The sequence below is a fragment of the Pseudophryne corroboree genome, chromosome 4 (assembly GCF_028390025.1).
Source record: "Pseudophryne corroboree isolate aPseCor3 chromosome 4, aPseCor3.hap2, whole genome shotgun sequence".
NCBI classification, from domain to species: domain Eukaryota; kingdom Metazoa; phylum Chordata; class Amphibia; order Anura; family Myobatrachidae; genus Pseudophryne; species Pseudophryne corroboree.
The window spans coordinates 361,539,806-361,555,553 of record NC_086447.1 but is presented as its reverse complement, the minus strand read 5'-3'; the positions used below and the strand labels follow the sequence as shown (position 1 = coordinate 361,555,553).

The 15,748-nt window shown below is 47.5% G+C and overlaps 1 protein-coding gene across 2 annotated transcripts in view; it reads left to right on the top strand.

Annotated features, from left to right (window-relative positions):
* DIS3L2 (DIS3 like 3'-5' exoribonuclease 2) overlaps nucleotides 1-15,748 on the top strand; it is an 838,626-nt gene that overhangs the window by 389,417 nt on the left and 433,461 nt on the right. For both annotated transcript variants that reach the window (XM_063916542.1, XM_063916543.1), the window contains exons 8-9: nucleotides 840-940; nucleotides 14,210-14,457. In XM_063916542.1, the coding sequence (XP_063772612.1) occupies nucleotides 840-940; nucleotides 14,210-14,457 (349 nt within the window). The remainder of the gene's footprint in view (nucleotides 1-839; nucleotides 941-14,209; nucleotides 14,458-15,748) is intronic.

Genomic DNA, 15,748 nt, shown 5'->3' with positions numbered 1-15,748 from the left:
ACGATTCAGCAGGCGAATTCTACGGCTGGATTGCCGTTACCGAAATCGGTTAAGGCCCATTCCACTAGGAAGGTGGGCTCGTCTTGGACGGCTGCCCGAGGGGTCTCGGCACTACAGCTGTGCCGAGCTGCTACTTGGTCGGGGTCAAACACCTTTGCAAAGTTCTAGAAGTTTGATACCCTGGCTGAGGAGGACCTCCTGTTTGCTCAATCGGTGCTGCAGAGTCATTCGCACTCTCCCGCCCGTTTGGGAGCTTTGGTATAATCCCCATGGTCCTTACGGAGTCCCAGCATCCTCTAGGACGTTAGAGAAAATAAGATTTTAAAACTACCGGTAAATCTTTTTCTCGTAGTCCGTAGAGGATGCTGGGCGCCCGTCCCAAGTGCGGACTACTTCTGCAAGACTTGTATATAGTTATTGCTTACATAAGGGTTATGTTATAGTTTCATCGGTTTTGGGCTGATGATATGTTGTTCTTCATACTGTTAACTAGATAGTATATCACAAGTTATACGGTGTGATTGGTGTGGCTGGTATGAATTTTGCCCTTGGATTACAAAAATCCTTTCCTTGTACTGTCCGTCTCCTCTGGGCACAGTTTCTCTAACTGAGGTCTGGAGGAGGGGCATAGAGGGAGGAGCCAGTGCACACCCAGAGTCAAAGTCTTTCTTAAAGTGCCCATGTCTCCTGCGGAGCCCGTCTATCCCCATGGTCCTTACAGAGTCCCAGCATTCTCTACGGACTACGAGAAAAAGATTTACCGGTATTTTTTTAGTACATTGAATAAATGACTTTTTTTATTTAACCATGTACTTTGCATTTTTTTTTGTTTAACATAGAAACTGAAGACACACCAGAAAAAGATGGGCAGAAGAAAGTGGCTGCTAACAATACTGATCCCAGCACTCTGCCAGACGATGGCTTCCAGAAAACTGCAAAGGTAGAATTTTTTAAACTAACAGACAAGTGTTTTTTGTTTTTTTAAATTTCATTTGCAACCCCTGTATTAAATTAACTGCATGATGTACTGCAATCCTACTTATTCCAGGCTTGGCAACTAGCAAAAGGTTATGTCACTTTCTAACGCTGATTGCATGTAACTATGCACAGATTTATGGGAGCAAATGACAACTGTTTGTTTGCTCCCACAAGCTGAAAAATAGTAAAAAGCAGTTGTTCCAACTTGTTGGTAAAATCAAATGCTGGCTATACACTAGACCTACTTAAGCCCAAACAACCAACTGTCCAACTTGTCTGTCCAACTAAAGCTGGGCACACACTTTTACGATCACTCTGCTGATTGGGTTAATGCTCTGTTCCGCAGAGCAGTGGTTCTCCAGCTTTACCTCCTGCCAGTCTCCTTGCAACTCCGTATGCACCATGCTAAAATAGCTCAGTGTGTATAAGCTTCTATGGTATTGGGAGTTCTACCTGACAAATATTAAAGCATTCATAATAGGAGACCTCCCGATTCAGGCTAATGCTCACATTGCAGCATACATTCCTGCACAATTGTTTACCTCTTCACTAGGTGTGTACCCAGCTTTATACAATACACCATACACCTAAACAACTTGTTCATCAAGCCAGCCAACTTCTCTCCAACTTGTAATGTCACAGAAGTAGGTGGACGCTGTCTGCCTACTGTACTACTTCATGTTTTAAATAATTATTTCTTATTTTTGTTGAAAAAAAAACCTAATGTATGTGTACTTATTATTATTACTCTTAAAATTGGGGTGTTAAAAAGCAATATTAACACTGGAAACAGTGTATTGGATCTCTCCCCGAACACCCCCCAACACACACACAATTTGTAACCAGCACTAGTGCTTTTAGTCCATTAATGTTTACCCTAAAATAATGGGGGGAAACAATGTGGGGTCCACCTTCATTTTGGGGTATCCAGCACTGCACATTGCCAGCCTGGCTTTGCTGGCAACCTAGAGGGGGTCTCCACACCATAATCCCAGACTGCATCAGGCTAGTTGGCATCCAGGCTGACTTTCCCAGGGAAGTAAGGCCTGTAAAAAATGTGTGCCCCTCGAGTATAACCAGCAATGGTGCTAGTTGCACCAGGGCTTTCCCTTGAACCCCAGTGTGATGGGTGCAGGGTGATGAAAAGGTTAACTGCAGCAACCTTTGCTGGGTATTCTACAGCATGCCTTTTTTTTGCCCACCGGTATGTACTGCCAGTCCCTGGAGTATTCAGGTGAGGGGGATCTGTCTGTGATGCTTTTGGGAGAAGGGCCTATGTGGAGTGACCTGCTGGAGGAAGAGAGGGGGATCTCTGGCTGTGCCTACATACTGATCTCAGTAGACTATATATCATATCACACCGAAACTAAATATATATTTCTCTGACGTCCTAGTGGATGCTGGGAACTCCGTAAGGACCATGGGGGATAGCGGCTCCGCAGGAGACTGGGCACAAAAGTAAAGCTTTAGGACTACCTGGTGTGCACTGGCTCCTCCCCCTATGACCCTCCTCCAAGCCTCAGTTAGATTTTTGTGCCCGGCCGAGAAGGGTGCATTCTAGGAGGCTCTCCTGAGTTTCTTAGTGAAAAGTTTAGTTTTAGGTTTTTTATTTTCAGTGAGACCTGCTGGCAACAGGCTCACTGCATCGAGGGACTAAGGGGAGAAGAAGCGAACCTGCCTGCTTGCAGCCAGCTTGGGCTTCTTGGCTACTGGACACCATTAGCTCCAGAGGGACCGAACACAGGCCCAGCCTCGGAGTCCGGTCCCAGAGCCGCGCCGCCGGCCCCCTTACAGAGCCAGAAGCAAAAAGAGGTCCGGAAAATCGGCGGCAGAAGACATCAGTCTTCACCAAGGTAGCGCACAGCACTGCAGCTGTGCGCCATTGCTCCTCAGGCACACTTCACACTCCGGTCACTGAGGGTGCAGGGCGCTGGGGGGGGGCGCCCTGAGCAGCAATAGAAACACCTTGGCTGGCGAAAATACATCACATATAACCCCCAGGGCTATATGGATGTATTTTAACCCCTGCCAGAATACAGCAAAAAGCGGGAGAAAAGTTCGCCGAGAAGGGCGGTTGATGACATGAGACAGCCGGCTACTCAGCTCGTGCCTGTCTAGGCGTCTCAAAAGCCATCAGGGGCTCTAAAACGCCCGTTACCTCAGATGGCAGATACAGACGCCGACACGGATACTGACTCCAGTGTCGACGATGAAGAGACGAATGTGACTTCCAGTAGGGCCACACGTTACATGATTGATGCTATGAAAAATGTTTTACATATTTCTGATAATACAAGTACCACTGAAAAGGGTATTATGTTTGGTGAGAAAAAACTGCCTGTAGTTTTTCCTGCATCTGAGGAATTAAATGAAGTGTGTGATGAAGCGTGGGTTTCCCCCGATAAAAAACTGATAATTCCTAAAAGGTTATTAGCATCATACCCCTTCCCGCCAGAGGATAGGGCACGTTGGGAAACACCCCCTAAGGTGGATAAAGCGCTCACACGTTTGTCAAAACAGGTGGCACTACCGTCTCCTGATACGGCCGCCCTTAAGGAACCTGCTGACAGAAAGCAGGAGAATATCCTAAAATGTATATACACTCACACGGGTGTTATACTGCGACCAGCAATCGCCTCAGCCTGGATGTGCAGTGCTGGGGTGGGTTGGTCGGATTCCCTGACTGACAATATTGATACCCTAGATAGGGACAGTATATTACTGACTATAGAGCATTTGAAAGATGCATTTCTATATATGCGTGATGCACAGAGGGATATTTGCCGACTGGCATCAAGAGTAAGTGCGCTGTCCATTTCTGCCAGAAGAGGGTTATGGACGAGGCAGTGGTCAGGTGATGCTGATTCCAAAAGGCATATGGAAGTATTGCCTTACAAAGGGGAGGCGTTATTTGGGGTAGGTCTATCAGACCTGGTGGCCACGGCAACTGCTGGGAAATCCACATTTTCTCTAACGTCCTAAGTGGATGCTGGGGACTCCGTCAGGACCATGGGGTTTAGCGGCTCCGCAGGAGACAGGGCACAATAATAAAAGCTTTAGGATCAGGTGGTGTGCACTGGCTCCTCCCCCTATGACCCTCCTCCAAGCCTCAGTTAGATCTTTGTGCCCGGCCGAGAAGGGTGCAATCTAGGTGGCTCTCCTGAGCTGCTTAGAATAAAAGTTTAAGTTAGGTTTTTTATTTTCAGTGAGTCCTGCTGGCAACAGGCTCACTGCTACGAGGGACTTAGGGGAGAGAAGTAAACTCACCTGCGTGCAGGATGGATTTGCTTCTTAGGCTACTGGACACCATTAGCTCCAGAGGGAGTCGGAACACAGGTCTCACCCTGGGGTTCGTCCCGGAGCCGTGCCGCCGACCCCCCTTGCAGATGCCGAAGTTGAAGAGGTCCAGAGGTCCGGAAACAGGCGGCAGAAGACTTTCAGTCTTCATAAGGTAGCGCACAGCACTGCAGCTGTGCGCCATTGTTGTCAGCACACTTCATACCAGCGGTCACTGAGGGTGCAGGGCGCTGGGGGGGGCGCCCTGGGCAGCAATGTATTATACCTTTTTTATGGCTAAAATACATCACATATAGCCCTTGAGGCTATATGGATGTATTTAACCCCTGCCAGATCTCACAAACTCCGGGAAAAGAGCCCGCCGTTTTAGGGGGCGGGGCCTATTCTCCTCAGCACACGGCGCCATTTTCCTGCTCAGCTCTGCTGTGAGGAAGGCTCCCAGGCTCTCCCCTGCACTGCACTACAGAAACAGGGTTAAAACAGAGAGGGGGGGCACTTATTTGGCGATATGATTACATATGTGAAAATGCTATAAGGGAAAACACTTGTATAAGGGGTTGTCCCTGTATAATTATAGCGTTTTTGGTGTGTGCTGGCATACTCTCCCTCTGTCTCCCCAAAGGGCTAGTGGGGTCCTGTCCTCTATCAGAGCATTCCCTGTGTGTGTGCTGTGTGTCGGTACGTGTGTGTCGACATGTAGGAGGACGATGTTGGTGAGGAGGCGGAGCAAATTGCCTGTATTGGTGATGTCACTCTCTAGGGAGTCGACACCGGAATGGATGGCTTATTTAGGAATTACGTGATAATGTCAACACGATGCAAGGTCGGTTGACGACATGAGACGGCCGGCAAACAAATTAGTACCTGTCCAGGCGTCTGACACCGTCAGGGGCTTGTAAAAACGCCCATTTACCTGACACGGACACTGACTTCAGTGTCGACGGTGAAGAAACAAACGTATTTTCCTTTAGGGCCACACGTTACATGTTAAGGGCAATGAAGGAGGTGTTACATATTTCTGATACTACAAGTACCACAAATAAGGGTATTATGTAGGGTGGGAATAATCTACTTGTAGTTTTTCCTGAATCAGATAAATTAAAGTGTGTGATGACACGTGGGTTTCCTCCGATAGAAAATTATTGGAGGTATACCTTTTCCCGCCAGAAGTGAGGGCGAGTTGGGAAACACACCTTAGGGTGGATAAGGCGCTCACACGCTTATAAAAACAAGTGGCGTTACCGTCTCCAGATACGGCCGCCCTCAAGGAGCCAGCTGATAGGAAGCTGAAAAATATCCTAAAAAGTATATACACACATACTGTTGATATACTACGACCAGCAATCGCCTCAGCCTGGATGTGCAGCGCTGGGGGGGCTTGGTCGGATTTCCTGACTGAAAATATTGATACCCTTGACAGGAACAATATTTTATTGACTATAGAGCATTTTAAGGATGCATTTCTATATATGCGAGATGCGCAGAGGGATATTTGCATTCTGGCATCAAGAGTAGATGTGATGTCCATATCTGCCAGACGATGTTTATAGACACGACAGTGGTCAGGTGATGCAGATTCCAGACGGCACATGGAAATATTGCCGTATAAAGGGGCGGTCCATCGGACCTGGTGGCCATGGCAACAGCTGGAAAATCCACTTTTGTTACCCCAAGTCACATCTCAGCAGAAAAGGACACAGTCTTTTCAGTCTCAGTCCTTTCGTACCCATAAAGGCAGGCGGGCAAAAGGCCAGTCATATCTGCCCAGGGTTAGAGGAAAGGGAAGAAGACTGCAGCAGGCAGCCCATTCCCAGGAACAGAAGTACTCCACAGCTTCTGCCAAGTCCGCAGCATGACGCTGGGGCCATACAAGCGGACTCAGGTGCGGTGGGGGGTCATCTCAAGAGTTTCAGCACGCAGTGGGCTCACTCGCAAGTGGACTCCTGGATCCTACACGTAGTATCCCAGGTGTACATTGGAAATTCGAGACGTCTTCCCCTCACAAGTTCCTGAAGTCTGCTTTACCAACGTCTCCCTCCGACAGGGAGGCAGTATTGGAAAAAAATTCACAGGCTGTATTCCCAGCAGGTGATAATCAAAGTACCCCTCCTACAACAAGGGAAGGGGTATTATTCCACACTATATTGTGGTACTGAAGCCAAACGGCTCGGTGAGATCTAAAAGATTTGAACAATTACATACAAGGGTTCAAATCAAGATGGAGTCACTCAGAGCAGTGATAGCGAACCAGGACGATATGGTGTCACTGGACATCAGGGACGCTTACCTACATGTCCAAATTTTGCCCTTCTCACCAAGGGTATCTCAGGTTCGTGGTACAGAACTGTCACTATCAGTTCAGACGCTGCCGTTTGGATTGCCCACGGCACCCCGGGTCTTTACCATGGTAATGGCCGAAATGATGATTCTTCCTAAAAGAAATATGGACGCTTTCCTGATAAGGGCAAGGTCCAGAGAACAGTTGGCGGTCGGAGTAGCACTATCTCAAGTAGTTCTACGACAGCACGAGTGGATTCTAAATATTCCAAAGTCGCAGCTTTTTCCGACGACACGTCTAAGGTTCCTAGGAATGATTCTGGACACAGTCCAGAAAAGGATGTTTTTCTCCCGGAGAAGAAGACCAGGGAGTTATCCGAGCTAGTCAGGAACCTCCTAAAACCAGGAAAAGTATCAGTGCATCATTGCACAAGGGTCCTGTGAAAAATGGTGGTTTCTTACAAAGCGATCCCATTCGGTAGATTTCACGCAAGAACCTTTCAGTGGAATCTGCTGGGAAAATGGTCCGGATCGCATCTTCAGATGCATCAGCGGACAACCCTGTCTCCAATGACAAGGGTGTTTTCTTCTGCGGTGGCTGCAGAGTGCTCATCTATGAAAGGGCCGCAGATTCGACATTCAGGACTGGGTCCTGGTGACCACGGATGCCAGCCTGAGTGGCTGGGGAGCAGTCACACAAGGAAAAAATTTCCAGGGAGTGTGATCAAGTCTGGAGACTTCTCTCCACATAAATATACTGGAGCTAAGGGCAGTTTACAAGGCTCTAAGCTTAGCAAGACCTCTGCTTCAAGGTCAGCCGGTATTGATCCAGTGGGACAACATCACGGCAGTCGCCCACGTAAACAGACAGGGCGGCACATGAAGCAGGAGGGAAATGGCAGAAACTGCAAGGATTCTTCGCTAGGCGAAAAATCATGTGATAACACTCTCAGCAGTGTTAATTCCGGGAGTGGAAAACTGGGAAGCAAACTTCCTCAGCAGGCATAACCTCCACCCGGGAGAGTGGGGACTTCAGCGGGAAGTCTTCCACATGATTGTAAACCGTTGGGAAAAACCAAAGGTGGACATGATGGCGTCCCGCCTGAACAAAAAACTAGACAAATATTGCGCCAGGTCAAGGGACCCTCAGGCAATAGCGGTGGACGCTCTGGTAACACTGTGGGTGTACCAGTCAGGGTATGTGTTCCCTCCTATGCATCTCATACCAAAAGTACTGAGAATCATAAGAAGGAGATGAGTAAGAACGATACTCGTGGTTCCGGATGGGTCAAGAAGGACTTGGTACCCGGAACTTCAAGAGATGCTCACGGAAGAACCGTGGCCTCTACCTTTAAGAAAGGACCTGCTCCAGCAGGGGCCTTGTCTGTTCCAAGACTTACCGCGGCTGCGTTTGACGGCATGGCAGTTGAACGCCGGATCCTGAAAGGGCATTCCAGATGAAGTCATCCCTACCCTGGTCGAAGCCAGGAAGGATGTAACCGCAAAACATTTTCACCGCATTTGGCGAAAATATGTTGCGTGGTGTGAGGCCAAGAAGGTCCCTACAGAGGAATTCCAACTGGGTCGTTTCCTACATTTCCTGAAAACAGGACTGTCTATGGGCCTAAAATTAGGGTCCATTAAGGTTCAAAATTCGACCCTGTCAAATTTCTTCCAGAAAGAACTGGCTTCAGTGCCTGAAGTTCAGACGTTTGTAAAAGGGGTACTGCATATACAGCCTCCTTTTGTGCCCCCAGTGGCACCTTGGGATCTCAATGTTGTTTTGAGTTTCCTAAAGTCACATTGGTGATCCACTCACCACTGTGGAATTAAAATATTTCACATGTAAGGTGAAGATTCTATTAGCCCTGGCTTCAGCCAGGCGTGTGTCAGAATGGGCGGCTTTATCATATAAAAGCCCTTACTTAATTTTTCATTCTGACAGGGCAGAATTGAGGACTCGTCCTCAATTTCTCCTTAAGGTGTTTTCTGTTTTTCACATGAACCAACCTATTGTGGTACCTGCGGCTACTAGGGACTTGGAGGACTCCAAGTTACTTGACGTTGTCAGGGCCCTGAAAATATATGTTTCCAGGACGACTGGAGTCAGAAAATCTGACTCGCTGTTTAGCCTGTATGCACCCAACAAGATGGGTGTTCCTGCTTCTAAGCAGACGATTGCTCGCTGGATTTGTGGTACAATTCAGCTTGCACATTCTGTGGCAGGCTTGCCACAGCCAAAATCAGTAAAAGCCCATTCCACAAGGAAGTGGGCTCATCTTGGGCGGCTGCCCGAGGGGTCTCGGCTTTACAACTTTGCCGAGCTGCTACTTGGTCAGGGGCACACCCTGACTGAGGAGGACCTGGAGTTCTCTCATTCGGTGCTGCAGAGTCATCCGCACTCTCCCGCCCGTTTGGGAGCTTTGGTATAATCCCCATGGTCCTGACGGAGTCCCCAGCATCCACTTAGGACGTTAGAGAAAATAAGAATTTACTTACCGATAATTCTATTTCTCGTAGTCCGTAGTGGATGCTGGGCGCCCATCCCAAGTGCGGATTGTCTGCAATACTTGTACATAGTTATTGTTACAAAAATCGGGTTATTCTTGTTGTGAGCCATCTTTTCAGAGGCTCCTTCGTTGTTATCATACTGTTAACTGGGTTCAGATCACAGGTTGTACGGTGTGATTGGTGTGGCTGGTATGAGTCTTACCCGGGATTCAATATCCTTCCTTATTATGCACGCTCGTCCGGGCACAGTATCCTAACTGAGGCTTGGAGGAGGGTCATAGGGGGAGGAGCCAGTGCACACCACCTGATCCTAAAGCTTTTATTATTGTGCCCTGTCTCCTGCGGAGCCGCTAAACCCCATGGTCCTGACGGAGTCCCCAGCATCCACTACGGACTACGAGAAATAGAATTATCGGTAAGTAAATTCTTATTTTTACCCCAGGTAGCCTCTCAACATAAGAAGACGCCGTATTATCAGGCGCAGTCCTTTCGGCCCCATAAGGGCAAGCGGGCAAAAGGCTCCTCATTTCTGCCCCGTGGCAGAGGGAGAGGAAAAAGGCTGCAGCAAACAGCCAGTTCCCAGGAACAGAAGCCCTCTCCCGTTTTCTGCCAAGTCCTCAGCATGACGCTGGGGCTTTACAAGCGGACTCGGGCACTCCCCTAAAGTCTGCTTTACCGACGTCTCCCTCCGACAGGGAGGCGGTATTGGAAGCCATTCACAAGCTGTATTCCCAGCAGGTGATAATCAAGATACCCCTCCTGCAACAGGGACAGGGGTATTATTCCACGCTGTTTGTGGTACCGAAGCCGGACGGCTCGGTGAGACCTATTTTAAATCTGAAATCCTTGAACACTTACATACACAGGTTCAAATTCAAGATGGAGTCACTCAGAGCGGTGATTGCGAACTTGGAAGAAGGGGATTATATGGTGTCTTTGGACATCAAGGAGGCTTACCTCCATGTCCCAATTTACCCTTCTCACCAAGGATACCTCAGGTTTGTGGTACAGAACTGTCACTATCAGTTTCAGACGCTGCCGTTTGGTTTGTCCACGGCACTCCGGGTCTTTACCAAGGTAATGGCCGAAATGATGATACTCCTTCGAAGGAAGGGAGTTTTAGTTATCCCGTACTTGGACGATCTCCTGATAAGGGCAAGATCCAGGGAACAATTGGTAGTCGGGGTAGCACTATCTCAAGTAGTGTTGCGGCAGCACGGTTGGATTCTCAATATTCCAAAATCGCAGCTGATCCCGACGACACGTCTTCTATTCCTAGGGATGATCCTGGACACAGTCCAAAAAAAGGTGTTTCTCCCGGAGGAGAAAGCCAGGGAGTTATCCGAACTAGGCAGAAACCTCCTAAAACCAGGCCAAGTGTCAGTGCATCAATGCACAAGGGTCCTGGGAAAAATGGTGGCTTCCTACGAAGCAATCCCTTTCGGCAGATTCCACGCAAGAACTTTCCAGTGGGACCTGCTGGACAAATGGTCCGGATCGCATCTTCAGATGCATCAGCGGATAACCCTGTCACCAAAGACAAGGGTGTCTCTCCTGTGGTGGTTGCAGAGTGCTCATCTTCTAGAGGGCCGCAGATTCGGCATTCAGGACTGGGTCCTGGTGACCACGGATGCCAGCCTGCGAGGCTGGGGAGCAGTCACACAGGGAAGAAATTTCCAGGGCTTGTGGTCAAGCCTGGAGACATCACTTCACATAAATATCCTGGAGCTGAGGGCCATTTACAATGCCCTAAGCCAAGCAAGACCTCTGCTTCAAGGTCAGCCGGTGCTGATCCAGTCGGACAACATCACGGCAGTCGCCCACGTGAACAGACAGGGCGGCACAAGAAGCAGGAGGGCAATGGCAGAAGCTGCAAGGATTCTTCGCTGGGCGGAAAATCATGTGATAGCACTGTCAGCAGTGTTCATTCCGGGAGTGGACAACTGGGAAGCAGACTTCCTCAGCAGGCACGACCTCCACCCGGGAGAGTGGGGACTTCACCCAGAAGTCTTCCACATGATTGTAAACCGTTGGAAAAAACCAAAGGTGGACATGATGGCGTCCCGCCTCAACAAAAAATTGGACAGGTATTGCGCCAGGTCAAGGGACCCTCAGGCAGTAGCTGTGTACGCTCTGGTAACACCATGGGTGTACCAGTCAGTGTATGTGTTTCCCTCCTCTGCCTCTCATACCCAAGGTACTGAGAATTATAAGACGGAGAGGAGTAAGAACTATACTCGTGGCTCCGGATTGGCCAAGAAGGACTTGGTACCCGGAACTTCAAGAGATGCTCACAGAGGACCCGTGGCCTCTACCTCTAAGAAGGGACCTGCTCCAGCAAGGACCCTGTCTGTTCCAAGACTTACCGCGGCTGCGTTTGACGGCATGGCGGTTGAACGCCGGATCCTGAAGGAAAAAGGCATTCCGGAAGAAGTAATTCCTACCCTGATCAAAGCCAGGAAGGATGTGACCGTAAAGCATTATCACCGCATTTGGCGGAAATATGTTGCGTGGGGCGAGGCCAGGAAGGCCCCAACGGAGGAATTTCAACTGGGTCGATTCCTGCATTTCCTGCAAACAGGAGTGTCTATGGGCCTAAAATTAGGATCCATTAAGGTTCAGATTTCGGCCCTGTCGATTTTCTTCCAGAAAGAACTGGCTTCAGTTCCTGAAGTTCAGACGTTTGTCAAGGGGGTGCTGCATATACAGCCTCCTTTTGTGCCTCCAGTGGCACCTTGGGATCTCAATGTAGTTTTGGGGTTCCTAAAATCACATTGGTTTGAACCGCTTAAATCTGTGGATTTGAAATATCTCACATGGAAAGTGGTCATGCTGTTGGCCCTGGCTTCGGCCAGGCGCGTGTCAGAATTGGCGGCTTTATCTTATAAAAGCCCTTACCTGATTTTTCATACGGACAGGGCAGAATTGAGGACTCGTCCACAATTTCTCCCTAAGGTGGTTTCAGCGTTTCACCTGAACCAGCCTATTGTGGTACCTGCGGCTACTAGGGACTTGGAGGACTCCAAGTTGCTGGACGTTGTCAGGGCCCTGAAAATATGTTTCCAGGACGGCTGGAGTCAGAAAATCTGACTCCCTGTTTATCCTGTATGCACCCAACAAGCTGGGTGCTCCTGCTTCTAAGCAGACTATTGCTCGTTGGATTTGTAGTACAATTCAGCTTGCACATTCTGTGGCAGGCCTGCCACAGCCAAAATCTGTAAAACCCTATTCCACAAGGAAGGTGGGCTCATCTTGGGCGGCTGCCCGAGGGGTCTCGGCTTTACAACTTTGCCGAGCAGCTACTTGGTCAGGGGCAAACACGTTTGCTAAATTCTACAAATTTGATACCCTGGCTGAGGAGGACCTGGAGTTCTCTCATTCGGTGCTGCAGAGTCATCCGCACTCTCCCGCCCGTTTGGGAGCTTTGGTATAATACCCATGGTCCTTACGGAGTTCCCAGCATCCACTAGAACGTCAGAGAAAATAAGAATTTACTTACCGATAATTCTATTTCTCGTAGTCCGTAGTGGATGCTGGGCGCCCATCCTAAGTGCGGATTGTCTGCAATACTTGTACATAGTTATTGTTAACTAAATCGGGTTATTGTTGTTGTGAGCCATCTTTCCAGAGGCTCCTATGTTTTCATGCTGTTAACTGGGTTCAGATCACAAGTTGTACGGTGTGGCTGGTATGAGTCTTACCCGGGATTCAAAATCCTTCCTTATTGTGTACGCTCGTCCGGGCACAGTATCTTAACTGAGGCTTGGAGGAGGGTCATAGGGGGAGGAGCCAGTGCACACCAGGTAGTCCTAAAGCTTTACTTTTGTGCCCAGTCTCCTGCGGAGCCGCTATCCCCCATGGTCCTTACGGAGTTCCCAGCATCCACTACGGACTACGAGAAAGAGAATTATCGGTAAGTAAATTCTTATCTGTTACTTGACATCACAAGTTAGGATTTCCAAGTTGGATAGTGGAGTGAACCGCTGGTCTAGTGTATGGCAAGCTTTAGTTAAAGTTAGTTTTTAGTAATTACAACAAGGCTTTAGGGTAGCAAGAAACCAAGAAAGGCACAATGCCGAAATGGCAGGTGGACGCTGGCATTCCTACTTATCATGTACCATACGCTGTAGGAAAGCCATCAAAGTTTTCATCTTCATTTGTGTAGAATGGTTTGTGTAACAGGACTATAACTGCTCAAGGAAGATTGACTGACTGAATACGGTCTGGTCTCTGGAACACCATTTCTATAAAGCTCCAAATAACTCAATTGACTTTTTTGTCCCATGCAAAATAATTGAGGTATTTGTTTGAGATTTGCTGTTACAGTGGGGGATAATGAGTTTTCTTGTATTTTTCTGTACTTTCTCAAATACAACCCCTCCTTGGTCTAGTGAGTTAGGCCAGGTATTCATGGTTTGCAGTCACTCAAGCAGGCATGCATTCTGAGTGTGAGACTACAACAGCCTGAGCTTTTTATGGTAGGAGGGAATGACGATGAATGTCCTGATCTGTCCATAACAGAAATGTAAGGGATATGTTTAGCAACGTGGCTGTTGGTATGCCTACGGTCTGACACCACTCAGGAAACTGGTGCCGGATCGCCCACAGCCAACATACCGAAGGAGAGTAAGGGTTAGGGGAGGGATTATGGTTGGGTGTGTGTGTGTGTGTGTGTGTGTGTGTGTGTGTGTGTGTGTGTGGGGGGGGGGGGGGTTTAGCCGTAGCTGCCACCCTACGAGGGTCAGAGTGGGGGGGGGGGGGTAAAAATATTCAAGGTCACATGGCATAGACCAAATGCATTTTATAATGTTAAATGTCATACATTGTGTACTACTTTGGTTTTTAGTACTAGCGAATGCGACCCAGTTATTGCTCTTTTGGATGTTTTTAGCAGCATGAATGTATTTAGGTATGGGCTGTGTATGTGTGAGGCATGGCTAATAGCACTGGTAATATAGCGTATCTTGTAGCTCTTGCGAGGTAGAGAATATGGGTAGCCATAAACTAGCAGTTAAAGGAGCATCATTGATTGTTAGGGGTGTTTGAGAGGCAGTGTAAATGGACACCTTGTAGTATATTAATGTGCTTATGTTTTAAACTCTAGTTTTTATACCAAAATGATAGCAAATTGTTCTTTCAATACTAGGTTGTTTATATATTGGAGAAAAAACATTCAAGAGCTGCCACAGGCTTTATTAAACCAATGGCCGACAAGAGTGGGGACCTTGCTAAGAAGTATGCTTTCTTTTCACCTGTGGACCATAGACTACCACGAATACACGTTCCACTTGTTGACTGCCCTGCAGATTTTCTGACCAGACCTCAAGATTTCACCAGCACACTTTTCATCTGCCGCATCACTAACTGGAGAGAGGACAGCAACTTTGCTGAGGGGTAAGAGTGTACAATTGTAATTAGAGTTCAAATTTAACTGTAAGAGACTTTGCAGGTTTTTTTGTGTTTGAAATAATTTACTTGATGGCTAGAATTAATCAACCGAACCCACTTATACAGATTACAGGTCAAACCATAAAATATCAAAACTTTCCTTTACCTCCAATACACTGAAGCTCCGAAGACCTGCTTGATCTCTAGCTTTAATCTGCTCTACCAATATGTGTATCATGTTTTGAGACAGCAAAGGAAATATTGGATAGCAGGTGGACGATCCTTACCTCATAAGTAAATCAAGGCCAAATTGCTGAACAGAATACAGTTTGCTTTTCTGTATAGCAGTCAAAATCCTGACCTTAACTAAAGTGAAATGTTGTGGCAGGAGACACAAATAGCAATTTAAGTAAGAAAACCCAGAAGGATCAATGAGTTGAGGTTTTCTCAAAGGGGAATGGGCCAGAATATTACAAGTCCAATAGGCGGGATTGTTTGTTTGCTAATGGATGTGCTTGCGCCGGTGTTTCTGCTTTCAGTTTTTTTTTTCCTGTTTACAAGGAAATTTGGCCATGATCAGAGGTAGTGTTTCCATGTTCTAGGTTATTTTTCTGATAATGAGTAATTCGATTATGTGCAGTAGAATAATGGGTAGAATTACTCTTTTAGCGCTGTTCTTTTCCTGCTTTGCTTAAGTGTTTTGTAATGTTTGTATTTTCTTCCAGCTTTCATGTTGTGTGACCCACAGCATAATACTGCTAGGACTTTATGAATGTATACAAATATCTGCACACATTCTGCAGTTTAAGCATGCAGTGTGTTTATCTGGCAATGAAGTTATGTTTGCCCCCTCAGGTATTGGGTTCTTTGTGTCCCCACTCTTTTGCCTGTATGACAAGTACCTTTTTGCTGCAAAAATCTCATGTTAAATGCCTTGTGTGAAAGGCATATGCAAGACCAGGCACCCTGTGTGTTCTTTGCAGAAAGACCTAGTTCAAGGGCTCCTTGTTTTGTGAAAATGAGAGAGCAGCACTGACTAATCAGACACTTGGATGGAAAGAAGATCTCGTGATCCTGGAGAGAACCCGGCATGCTTGTCACAGCTGCACTGTGAGAATTTGAGAAGAGAGGAAAGAATAATAATTATGATGATGATTAGGAAAAGTAAGTGGATCCGACATGCATGTAATTGCTGGGTTAAGGGTTACACAGAGGAAGCACCTTGGGTGCGGCTAATAAACCTCAGAAAACAGCATTGAAATTGAACAAGAATCACGATTTGCTGAACTCACAAGAG